General features: G+C 35.5%; 1 protein-coding gene across 1 annotated transcript in view; it reads right to left on the reverse strand.

Moving 5' to 3' along the window:
* Positions 1-9,392: 9,392 nt before the first annotated feature.
* The window catches only part of LOC114305153 (putative protein phosphatase 2C 12), a 29,466-nt gene continuing 25,252 nt past the window's right edge, over positions 9,393-13,606 (reverse strand). The window contains exons 7-8 of the mRNA XM_082918554.1: positions 10,351-10,458; positions 9,393-9,530 (exon numbers count right to left, since the gene is read on the reverse strand). Coding sequence (XP_082774680.1) covers positions 9,393-9,530; positions 10,351-10,458 — 246 coding nt within the window. The remainder of the gene's footprint in view (positions 9,531-10,350; positions 10,459-13,606) is intronic.

Genomic DNA, 13,606 nt, shown 5'->3' on the forward strand with positions numbered 1-13,606 from the left:
TAATACCTTTGAGAGCATTTCCAATTTCCTTGAGATTTCTGCTCAACCTGTTCACGTTAGCAAAGAACCCTAGCAAATCTTGCCTGTACAGCATTAACAACTGACTTCGATCTCCCTCCTGCGCCACCGTCACTCCTCCTCCGGCCACCATCGGCTTCACTTTTCCGGCGACTTTTACTTCTGTTGCTCTCTCGGAGGCCTTCTTGTTGTTCTTCTTCTTCAAATTGGCATTCGAAGAAGCGAGAAAGATAAAGGTGTCCTTGTCGTCACTGTTGCTCCGATAGAGAAGATCGCGAAACTTCCACCGCTTTGATGATCCCGTCGAGTTGCTCTTCTTACATCTCTCTAGCAACACCGCCACCGCAGACGTATCAGATTTCGATTTCCAGATGTAGTAGGTTCTTGTCGGAACTCCGTCGAGCTCGTCAGCTTCGGAGGAGGAGCATAACGGAGGATCGTCGTCCTTGGGAATCCAAATCGATGATGGAGTGGGAGGCTTAGAAGAATTCACTTCACCTTTACAATTTTCAACATTAGAAAACAACAAATCTTTGCCAAAAATAGGGAAAACAAGCCTGATCTGGCTGTTGTAGAAGATCTCATCGGTAGAGGTGGGGTCTTTACACACACAAAGGAACTCAAAATCAACATCATCATCATCATCTTCGTAGCTCTTCATTTCTTCTTCTTCTTGGACCCTTGGTTATTCCTCGATCAGGATTTCATAAACACAGTAGTCTTCCTCAATCGTGCTAAGATTCTCGATTAGCAAGCTCACTTCATCTCCTTTCATTTCCAGATCTCTTTTCAAGTCTTCGATTGTTTCTTCCAATTCATCAGCTTTCCTATCTTTGGATTCAATACTCTTTTGCAACTCCTCTTCTTCCATTTCTTCAATCTTCCTTTCAGCAACTTCAAGGTTTGCCTTGCATTCTTAAAACAAAACTTCGAGTCGTTTGTGCTCTTCTCTCAATTCATTGAAAGCATCCTCCTGTTCTTTTAGCATTGTTTGTTGATCTGCAACCTTGTTTGCTAGCTCGGAATTCTTATTCTCTACTTGAGTCGAGTTTTCTGAAGATTCTTGTTTAGCTTTCTCAATCTGCAACACCGATGCCGAGTCCAAGCTGGAGGAAGAAAAAGAAAAAGAAAAATCTTTATTCCTATCTTTTTCATCCTCATCTTCTTCTTTGATAAGGTTCAAGGTCTTCTAAACTTTGTCCTCAATCTCTGCAATGAGCAAGAAATTTCTGTTTTAATACCAGACATCTACTTTAAGATCCATTGTTTATAGAAAAAAATTGCTGAACATAAAGATGAAGCTATTTCAAAAGGAAATAAATGTCTATATTTGTTCATTCAAATTGAGGATTTTTCTTTTCTGCTTTTTGAGTATCCAAGAAACAAGTCGGAGTTACTTAACTTAAGCTACAAATCTTATTTAGCAAAACAATAAAAGACTATACAGCTATAAATATTGACAAATTCCATACATACTTCATCAATTTATTGCAGGTTCATATTAAAATGAAGGATTCATTTTATTTTTTGGGGGGTATGTGTGATGCTAAATCAGTAAATCGCAATCATTGTATGATTTTTGATTTACCAAAAATGAAATAACTAATTTAAAATGAAAATAAATAATTTAAAAAAATGAAATGGGTCTTGCAATCCTGCTTTCGCTTGTTTGGGGCCAAAAATGGATCGAAGAAGTTTTTGAAATGATTGAGAAAATTTTAAGGATTTTTTGGAGATAGATGGTGGTGGTTGTTGAGAAAAAATAACTTTTTAATCCATTGTTTGTTTGTTTCTTGGGAAAAAAGACAGAGATGTAGAGATGGTTACACAACTTTAGAGAGGGAAAGATGAAAATTTTCTTGGCTTTTATCCTGAAAGGTAGGTTCATTTTTTTTTTTATTTTCCATATTCTTGGTTTTTATCTTGAAAGATAGGTTAATTTTTTTCCACATAAAGTTGGGGTATCAATGTGGAAAGTTTTGACATTTCTATATCAACTTCATTTCCTTCACTAGTATCTCTCTCTCTCTCTCTCTCTCTCTCTCTCTCTCTCTCTCTGAGTGTGTGAAAGTGTGCGTGTATGTGGAAACTTTCCATATTCTTTGCTTTTATCCTGAAAGATAGGTTTATTTTTTTCCATATAAAGTTGGGGTATCAATGTAGAAAGTTTTGACATTTCCATTTCAACTTCATTTCCTTCACTAGCAACTCTCTCTCTCTCTCTCTCTCTCTCTCTCTCTCTCTCTCTCTCTTTGTGTATGTGAAAGTGTGTGTGTATGTGTGTGTGTGTGTCTTCAACACTTCATAAACTACAAGTTCTCAATTGCAGACTTTTGGGTGGTTTTTAATTGAGTTAATATTACACTCTGGCCCCTTGCATTTTTTGTAATTTCGCTATAGTCCTTTCACTATCAATTATGACAATTACTTTCTTTACATTTTAAGTGAAATTACAATGGTTTGGAATGTTGGTTTTTTATTTTTATTTTTATAAAAATATGTGTAAAAAAATAAAGAAAATAATGTGACAACTTATAATAATACTAGTGTATACCTGTGGCTAAAGGCACAGTGCATATAATGATGAAATCAAAATGTAATTGAATATAAAATTGCTAGGTTAAAATATAATTTATCCCATTTGTTCCTAAAAATTTGAAGTCAAAATATGAATCAAGTTCAAGTTAATTTTCAAAAGATTTTTTTGTTTTTTTAAAATTTGAAAATATGTTTAGTTGTATATTTTGAAAATAAACATTTCCTAATCAACTATTCAAAGTACAACAAGTAACTCAATCATAAACATTTTGGTCTTATTAACAAACTTTATGACTATAAAATATAAACTTCATATCAACACAAAAATTAAAAATAAAAACATCCTTGCTAAGCAAGTTAAGAAAAAAAAATTATAAACACAAAATAGCACACATAAACCGAAGGAAGTGAAAAGAGATAAGTGGCATACTTGCAACAATATCATATAAGAAACACTTCTCTTTTGAACTCCAAAACGAAAGAGGATAAACAACAGGAAAATAAGAAGAGTAATTAAAGTTGGAGTAAAAGCATAAAAAAGAGTTCAGAGGCGAAATGAAATATTTAACAGTAATAAACACTAGAAAATCCTTGAACTCCTTGAACTGGTTATAAGAGAAGAAAATCACACTAGAGCAACCAATTTTCATTTCCTGTTGAAAATCACACATATCTCAGCATAGAAGAAAAAATAAATTTTTTAAAAAAAAATAGAGGAAAAAATCTCAAATAATCTCTAAAAAATTGTCTAGTGATTATGCTACTAATAAACTTATGTATTATTTTTAGAAGCCAAGATTTTTCAGACGCCAAGTAGAACTCAAAGGCCAGAAAGTTGCTATTATCATCTTCAGAGACATTTCCTCATGTGACCTACAAAAGGTTGTATCAAAATAATAACCAAAATCAAGCATTGAAATCACCCCCTAATAATCAATTTAACAATCTATTTCACAATAAAGCATTGAAATCATCCCCTAATAAGCAATACTATGTATGAAAATATAACTGCTTTATTGAAGCTATTATACTATTTCAAAAGCAACAATGTAAGCAAAAGGTCAAAATTGCTAAGATGGTATACAATGGTGTATTTTTTTTTTTTTTTTTTTTTTCACAAACCATTACCAATAAACTTGCCTATAAAAGTGTTTACAAATCAATCATGTCCTTCTAAAAATTAAGGTGGTATCGCATTTCTACATGGTTTTGCTCTCAAAAAATTGGAAGGCCCCATGACCCCTCATTATAACCCCCTGTACACCTAGCCTATATGACAAATCAGTTGAGTGCAAGGAGGAAAAGGCAAAGGAGCTTCCCCTGTACCAAACTGGCTATAGGAGAAGTCACATCTGGATTCTTATGTAGGTAGCAAGGAGGGAAGCACAAAAAGAAGGTTTTTAAAAGGGAACAACCAGCTCCAGGCTCTATCTAGATTTGGAGTAAACATTCCCAACATCATATTCCAATCTTCCACTCGAGAAAATGATGTTTAATGAAACAATCAAATCACTCATTGCTCCATCGGTATAACAGCAACACGTCTAGTACCATGTCACAAATAAAATTCATTTAAGCATATGCTAGCACCCTGAATCAATTGGACCAACCGTGTAATGGTCTTATAGTTAATACATTCAGAACACATTCAAATGTTTTTATTTTGCACCTTTTCTGGGTAACAAAACAGAGCAGAAAGAGAAGGAAAAAGAGATTATCTTGGTAAGAATCATGTCAAGTAGTTCAGTTCCTGCTCTAGAGTTGGAAATTTCTGTTTGGTAACTAGTAAAAATAATGAAATCAACAAATAAAGAGGAGCGAGGAATTTCAAAAACTAAAGATTCAAACCCATTTCAAAACCCATCAAATCCATTCAAAAATCACAACCAAAATCATTAACTTTAAAGCAAAATAAGGGAAAACTAAAATGATACCCAAACTAAAATTATGCACAATTTATTTGAGCAAAGAAAGAGAGAGAGAGAGAGAGAGAGAGACAGAGAGAGAAAGAAAAATGTTGCAAGAACTTTTCCTTTGGCAGCCCACTACCACCCAAATATAACCAAACATAGGCATTAATTGGAGACCCATGGTTTAGGAACAATAACATAGGTTGCATTAACAATTGGGTTACTAATTCATGGCTCTCAATATACTTTCCCTATCTATTTTTCCCTTTTTTTCTGTAAATTCTCAGCAACCAAACAATGCACCGAAAGTAAATCATGCTCAGAATTGAACCAAAGGCATTAAAAGAACCATTTCATAAACCCAAATAAAGATAAACCAGAGAAAATAAACCTATAGAAAACACCCATTCATAGAAACCAAAATAAGAGAGAGATGATACCATTAATTGGATTTGTGAAGGATCTGAGGAGTAGCTTGTAAACTTTATTATGGAAGCACCCATTCTAGAATGATATCTATTTTATTCCATTGCATCATATACAAACCCAGACAAAAATATAAACTTTATTATGGAAAAATCACTATAACACAACAAATATAAAGAGGCAAAGAAACACAAAAAGCCACACCTGAGAGATGATGATAGGGACCACCATGAGACTCAAACAACTTCTTATCCTTCATCATTTGGACAATTTTTTGGGTGAACCTTTGCATCTCTGTCTGCAACACCAATCTAATTATCTATTAAGGTAATGGCTTAATTTACAAAATCTTGAGATATATATATATATATATATAAAGAGAGAGAGAGAGAGAGAGAGAGAGAGAGAGAGACCTTGAAAGGTTCATTATCTGTTCTAAAGCTGATGCCTAGAACATACTTCAACCAAACAAGGGAACCCCTAAAAACACAAAAGCAAACCAAAATCAAACATTAAAAAAAAAACAAAAAAAAAAAACTTGAATCTCAAAAACTCATCAAATATATATAAATTAAAACTTTAAAATACATAACCAAAAATGTGACTACTCAAAATTCCACTCTGCACAAACATAAGTCCCAATGCGAAGAACATATAGCCCTGCTTTCTGAACCACCTTTATGAATCGAACCAAGCCACATCTTCCTTCAAAATTATACTAAAACCCACAACAAATAAGAGAGAGAGAGAGAGAGAAATACATTAACCTGTTGTTATTTGTTTATATGTGTGATTGCAGCAGAATTACCATTACAGTAAGTGTACAAAATTTTAGATATGAAAAAAATTATAATAACAAATAAGCTGTAGAAGAATGTTCATGTTCAAATTTTGATTAGCATAGCAAACTTTTCACACAATGACAGGTTAGCAAAGCAGTGAAATACATTAACCTGTTGTTATTATCGCAGCCACAAACCTGGGGTGATCCTTTTGAATGATTCCATTAACCGCCTGTTAAAATTAAAAATAAAAATTATAGCAGCCATTAACCGCCTGTTAAAATATAAAATTAAAAAAAAAAATCAGAGATGGGGTATAGATGATTTACTGTCTTTGGGACCATGAAAATCCACATAGAACTCTTGCATACCATCATTGATCATCTCCACCTTATAGTCACTCATCAATTAAAAAACCCAACAATTAAAATAATAATAATAATAATAATAGAACGGAGACTCATAGAACCCATTCAAAGATTTGGAAATGATAAAATCCTAAGATAAATAAAGGTTGAGTTGGAAGCATGTGAAATTACCTTCAAACCAATACTAGCTTCCTTGCCATATTCAGACACAAATGAAGATTCTGAAGATTTCACAAATAGAAAATATTAGAGTCAAAAAAAATATATATATAATAATAATAATAACAAATCAAATGGAAGAAGAAAAAAATGGAGATTTACTATTTCACAACAATCAAAACCCAACAATTAAAAAAACAAAAAAATAATAAATGAAATGGAAGAAAAAAAAAATGGAGATTTACAGTTTCATCAAATCCATCTCTCTGCGTTTGCTTTGGGAAGACATGGTGGCTAACTCATCAAACTCTCAATGGTAGAGGACGGAGACTCACAGAACCCATTCAAAGATTTAGAAATGATAAAATCCTAAGAGAAAGAAAGGTTCAGTTGGAAGCATGTGAAATTACCTTCAAACCAGCAGTAGCTTCCTTGCCATATTCAGACACAAATGGAGATTCTGATGATTTCACAGATAGAAAATATTAGAGTCAGTCCATATATTTATAGTGTGATTGGATTCTGGGAACCCTTAACCCAGACAAATACAAACTCAAAAGAAGTTGAAGCAAGCAAGCAATTGAATCTGACTCTGTTAAAATTGAGTTTTTTTTTTTTTTTTTTTGCTCAATACTCCCAAAATATTTCCGAAGAGAGTATCTAAAAAATTGAACTGTTCTTGGGAACCCTTAACCCCGACAAAGAAGTTGAAGCAAGCAAGTAAGAAATTGAATCTGACTCTATTAGAATTGAGAGTTTTTTTTTTTTTTTTTTGGCTCAATACTCCCAAAATATTTCCGACGAGAGTAATTAAAAAATTGAACTGTTCTTGGGAACCCTTAACCCAGACAAAGCAGTTGAAGTAAGCAAGCAATCAATTGAATCTGACTTTATTAGAATTGAGAGTTTTTTTTTTTGTTCAATACTCCCAAAATATTTCCGAAGAGAGTATTTAAAAAATTGAACTGTTCTTAGGAACCCTTAACCCAGACAAAGTAGCCGAAGAGAGTATTTCAAAAATTGAACTGTTCTTGGGAAAACACAGCCTCACCTTGCGAGTAGGAGTTTGAAGGGAGCCGATGGTAGCCAAAGACAAACCCAGCAAAAAATAACCAAACCCAGCCAAAAACAACTGAAATCAAAACAAACAAAAATCGTACCTTGCCAAGCTTCGGTAGCAAAGAGGCAAAGAGGCAAAGAGGGTTTTAGCGAGATCTGTTGTGAGGAGGAGAGGACTGAAGTGATGAAGGGAGATGAGAGAGAGGCTTTCGCGATGGCGGTGATGAGAGGAGATGAGGGAGAGGCTGTCATGATGGCGGTGGTCGAGAGGGTTCTGATAAAGAAAGAGAAATAGAGAGGGTCTGGCGAGAGAGAGGAGAGGTGGTCGTGATGGCAGTGGTCGAGAGGGTTCTGATGAAGAAGGAGAAACAGAGAGGGTCTGGCGAGGGAGAGGAGAGGTGGTCGTGATGGCAGTGGTCGAGAGGGTTCTGATGAAGAAGAAACAGAGAGGGAGAGCCTTGCTGCGCTTTCTTCAACTCGCCTCACCTTGAGTGGCTTAAGGCACTACACATGTGCCTCGCTGTGCCTTGCGCTAAGGCGCGCCTTTCACAACACTGTTCACACCACCATTACCCCCCCAGTCTTTGCCACCTCCAGTCATCCCCAATCGCCACCTCCGGCTGTTATCCCCCTCTACCATTGCAGCCTAATCTCTACCGCCAACAATCGATAACAATCCCTACCGCTATTACTAATAGAAAGGGAGATGTAAAAAATCCAGATCTAGGGCTTAACGAGAAGAAGAAGAAGAAGAGAGAAGAGAGGAGGCTGGCAATGGCAGTTGCGGTAGCTACGGAAGTTGAGATGGTGTGGGGAAGATGACGGAAGGGGTGCCGGTGTGAGGGCGGCACGATCCCAATGATGATGAGCATCAGGAGTTGGGAAAGAGGACTGGAGAAGGTCACCAGAGAAGAAGGAAGACTGAAAAGGAGGGCGGTTTGATGGCGGCGACAACAGTAGTGTGTGGTGATGTTAGGGTTAGGACGATGACGTCTGGGTTCGTGTTGGTGGTGGATGTGGTGGTTGATGGAGGTGACAAGAAGAATAGGAAGCTGTGGAGGGGCAGCGACGACAATGGCCATGACTTAGGTTTTCCGTTGGAAAGATGAGGGTATTCTGGAATTTTTATTTTACAACTAAAGTGTAATATAAAAAAGATTCATTAAGTGTGTGGACTGAGGTAATTTGGTGTGCGGAAATAGAATTTCCCTCATTTGGCTCCTTTCTTGGTTTCTCCTTGTTTCTCCATCTATTCACATTAGATTCAATATGTACAAAATTGATAGCCTTACATTTGACAAATTTTAAAACAATTTCCTCACTTATTTTGAGAGACTTTGTGTCAACTATTAAAGTGTTTCTCATATGCTCATGGACTCTCTTATCCATAACTCGAATTTAAAATCTTAATCCAATTCAAATCAATCCGACTTCATGGTCCTACAAATAAGAGGTTGCTCATAATTTTGCAATTCTTGTCCCAAAGTTAGGATGACATCGAGCAACTATCAAATACTCTTTTCCTTTTTTTCTTTTTTCTTTTTTTTACCTCAAATCATGGTTGAAATTTTGAAAATAATAATATAAATCACAAAATATTCCTCATGAGATGACTTGAAAAAGTGAAGAACGGTGTTCAAAACAAGAATCCTTTGCACGGTAAGTATCCTTTGGAGCTTGATCATCATCCCGTATAATTTTTTAATATTTTTTTCTATCAGCCCAATTGCTCACCAAATATCCGTAAAAAGTCTTATATTGTTAAAAACATTATTTAAATATTGAAACAAAATAGAACTTGAATTTGAACCCATAAGTTACTAATTTTCTCAAAAGCCTAAGCTATTAGGAAATGAGCCCAACAATATATATCAAGTTGTTTAACACCCTCCCTCATGTGTAATGCCATCTTGCACGTGGAAAGACAAACAGAGAACCAAACAGAAGGCGAAGCAGATAACCAAACAGAGAAGAATAAATCAAACGGGGACTAAATACCAAATCTCAATAGAAAGACTTGAACCCAAAACCTCTTTCAAAGAGAGCTTAACCTGTTAGGAAATGGGCCCAACAATGTATATCAAGCTATGTAACAAAATCTAACAAACAAAACTTCACTTAGCAAAGGCTAATCATCCAACACAAGACTTTTGTGCGAATTTAGTGACACTCATGCTCATGTAAACTAATAGGACATCAACTTGGTTTATCAGGTTCAAGATCCAACTATTTAATTGGTAACTAGAATGTTTCACAAGGTTCCCTTTTACCTATGAAATTAGAATCCAATAAATAAAAAAAAAATACTAGTAATATCCATTTTAATATCGTGCCTAGAGGACTTCATTGAAACATTTGATAAAGATTCAACCAAGATTTGTGTCAGCGCACAACAAACGGAATTCAGTGATAAGGACAGTCCATATGGATGCATGATGAAATTATTAAGGTAAAGACAAACATGCTATCACTATAGAATCATATACCCTCATTCTATTTGCCAGAATACCAAGCATTCCATCAATATAATTGCAAGAAAATCAATTGTTACAGGAGAAATCTCTGTCATGGTGATCATGTGATGTAGAATGTCTTAAGAAAGAGAAGAGAGGAGAAAAGGAGGGGAGGAAGAAGAGGGCCACAGCCCCAACACAATGGTCACAGCCTAAAACAATCAAATTCTCATTATTCAAAGCTAAATAATACAATGTAAACCCTAACATTTATAAAAGTCGAGAAACCTAAACAAACTAGGAAACTAAATCCTAATATATTAGGAAAACAAATATTATTAAAATCATAACCATACTAAAACTCCTAGTTATGCTATAATCAAAATAAAATACTAAGATAAATTAGACAACAAATCTTAAAGACAAATCTTAAATATCCACGGTGCACATATGTTGCGCATCACCATTTGAGGAAAAAGTGAAATATAACCAATTCCTTGTATTAGCTTTTGATTTCAAATATTATCTAGGACTCCAATTTGTGATGATTTGAAACAGAAGTGAGCAAGAGATTGCATTGCTAAATCAGCAAAAAATAAATAAATAAATAAAGTGTAGAACAAGATGAGAAACAAACCTTCACTTGCTTTACATAAGGAATAGGGACAATGAACTCGCCAACATCCAAATCTCCAATAGAACGTGAAAGACACAAGCCACCAGGCCAACATCTTAAAGGACCAATCTACAATGTAATTAGTGTACTAGTAAGATAACCTAATTAAGTCCACTAGATATTTCATATAAAATTTTCTTTAAACAAGGACAAAGAATGAAGAAAGAGAAGTCCATTGGAAAAACAGTAATTAGTATATATCAAAAATAATTTATGACTATGCGCATGGAAAAACAGTGTTCCTCATTAATTGAAGTCAAACAGACAATTAAAGGAAATGTTTTGTCTCTACACTAAGGATCATTACTACATGAGAAGATACCACCATTTGTCATCGAACAACGAATTTCGCACAAAATTAGCACCAATGATTTTTGGATAAATTGCACTGATACCCCCTCTATTTAGTTGAAATAGCACTTTCACACCACATATTATCTAAAATACTATTACCTACCCCACACTCTATATCAGAATGGTTAATTTAATAAAATACCCATGTTATTTTAACGATATTAAAAGAAAGAAGTAACTAGAATGGAAAATGACAATTACACCCTCATTTGTATCTACCTATATAAATCAACCAAAGCTCTCCACCACACTTCTCATCTCCCTCCATTAGAGGCGTCTCACAAAGATGTTTCTCTCCCACTATTCATCGTTCTCCACTTTTCTTCTCCCTTTAACTTCGCTATCTCTCTTCTTATACTATTGCAAAATTCTCTGTCTATTCATCATTGTGATAAACCAGAAAGTTAGGATCCAAGACCGTTGAAATTGGCAGCGGGGTTTCTGCAGAGAAATTTTCATTTTCTTTTGGTTTTGAAAGCGTGTTAACAAATGGGTTTGCTCACAAAAAGAACTTACATTCATGGGTTAACGAAAAAATTCAAAATTGGGTTTGATTTGTTTTTGTAAAATTGATTAGTTTTTTGTATTTGCGATGTAGGAGCCTTGAATCTGCTCATCAAGTGTTTTATAGAATGCCAAATTGACACTCTATTATGCTTAACACAATGATTGATGGTTAGGAAGCACAGTAATTATAGCGGTCCCGGGTTTACCCTTGTTGCACAATGATCCGGACATGTGTCCGTGGATGATAGTAGTTGATTATTACCTGGTGTACATCCTTTCTTACTTTGTATTTGAGTTATAGGATGTGTTCGGCAGATTTGTTACAGGTCGGTTGAGATTAGAAACCAAAACTAGTTGCCCAGATTTTTGACCTGTCCGCTCGAGCGGGGGTTTTGGCGCTCGAGCGGGAGTTTCACCCATCCAGTATTTCCTATGCTGTGTTCGACGCTCGAGCGTGGGATTGGCCGCTCGAGCGAGATTGTGTGAGTGCCGCTCGAGCGGGGAGTTGGAAGCTCGAGCAGGAGACCTGTCTGCAAAAGTTCTGGGAGTGTGTATCCGCCGCTCGAGCGGGATTGTTGACGCTCGAGCGGGAGTCTGTGAGTGACGCTCGAGCGGGGAGTTTGACGCTCGAGCGGGGCGACATTTATATAAACCCGAGATCCGACTTTTGGATCACTTTTTCAAGATCTTTTCTCTCTCTTACTTTTCCAAAAAGCCATTTTCAGAGCTTCTCACTCTAAAACCGGCCCTTCTCTCTTAGATTTGATCTAGTAGGAGTTGTTTGCTCACTTTTGGTCTTTACGAAAGTTGTGTTGATCGTCGAGGGCTACATTTTAATCTGAAAATTTCAGAATTTGAAGCATTTTGGTTTTTGTCTTCATCTCCATTCGAGCTCAAACTTTGAGGTAGGGATATCCTACTCCTCTTTATGAACTTTGTCTTTAAATTTTAGTATTTTGAGATGTTGGGGTTGGTTTAGTAATATGTGAAAGTTTGGAGGCTTTTGTGTAAATTTACAAGAGTTGGGGTTTTAACTATATCAAACCTAGATGCATGTTTGGCATGGAAAATGTGAAATTAATGTTAAGACATTAATAGAAATGGAACCTAAGGGTTGTAATGTAAATTATGGAAAATGCCTTAATTACATTGGTTAATTAATTTGCATAATTAATTATGAGAAATGAGGAATTGATTTGGGAAGTCATGGGATAAAAAGGGTGTAGTTGGATTATTTATCACTCACCTAGTTGGAATGTTGATTTAATATACATTTGTGCATTTATTTTCTGCTTAGAAATAACTACTTTGGGCTATCGGTGGAGGATAGTCGTGATTGTTGTAGACAATGCATGATGATTAGGCAAACTAAAACTAATCGATTGAATGTGTCATAGAGTATGACGGTGGATTGAATACATTAATTTTATGTATTGATTGATTGTGTATAGAACCTTTGTGTTTATATGCATTGTGTATACAGGAGGAGACGGGGGATGTACTCCGCGGTTTAGGGGAAGATGAAGGATGTACCTCTAAACTGGATAGGATTGGAGGAGATGGGGGATGAACTCCATAGACACAGCTCATATGCTTGTCTAGAGAAGTGAAGATACAGCTCATAGGCTTATCTTTGAGAAGTGTAGATACAACTCATATGCTTGTCCAGTGAAGTGTAGATACAGCTCATATGCTTGTCTAGTGAAGTGTGGATACAGCTTATATGCTTATCTGTTGATGCGCAAGATGTTTATCTGTTGATGTGTTGATATAGCTAGCATGCTTATCTATTAAATAAGGATGGAAAATGGAAAGTGACATAGACTCGTATGTTATGAAATTGTGACGTGATATATGCGGATGTATCGGTGTTGGCCATCTATCAATTGCTAATCTTTTAGTCATTGCTCATAGTTGGTTTAGTATATCTCTGCTGGGCTGTGGCTCACCCTATATGGGAACATCATTTTCAGGTACAGGTAGCATGCCACCTCCAAGGACATAGCTTGGGAGGCTTGAGGCGGGCAGACTTTTGTTATCTTTTCCCTTTTGATGTATTACATGTATATTCAAGCCAAGGGTTTAATGTGTAAATGAGTTAGTACTCTTTTGTTGTAACCAAGTGTTAGCTTGGAAAGCTGTAAGCCTTTAGGGCATTTGCTTTTGTTGTTAACATGCAATACTTTTGTAATGAAACTCTGTTGAATAGAAGAATGTGGAGCTTTTATATATATCAATGTATGTCTATATTGATGGGTTTAATGTTATTTTTTTTTAGGGCGTTACAGTAATGGACAAGGGACATAGTGAGGATATGGTAAAAGAAATATTTTTATATATTTTTATTTTCCATGTA

This window comes from Camellia sinensis, chromosome 3, assembly GCF_055761805.1.
Source record: "Camellia sinensis isolate YWXY chromosome 3, ASM5576180v1, whole genome shotgun sequence".
NCBI lineage: Eukaryota > Viridiplantae > Streptophyta > Magnoliopsida > Ericales > Theaceae > Camellia > Camellia sinensis.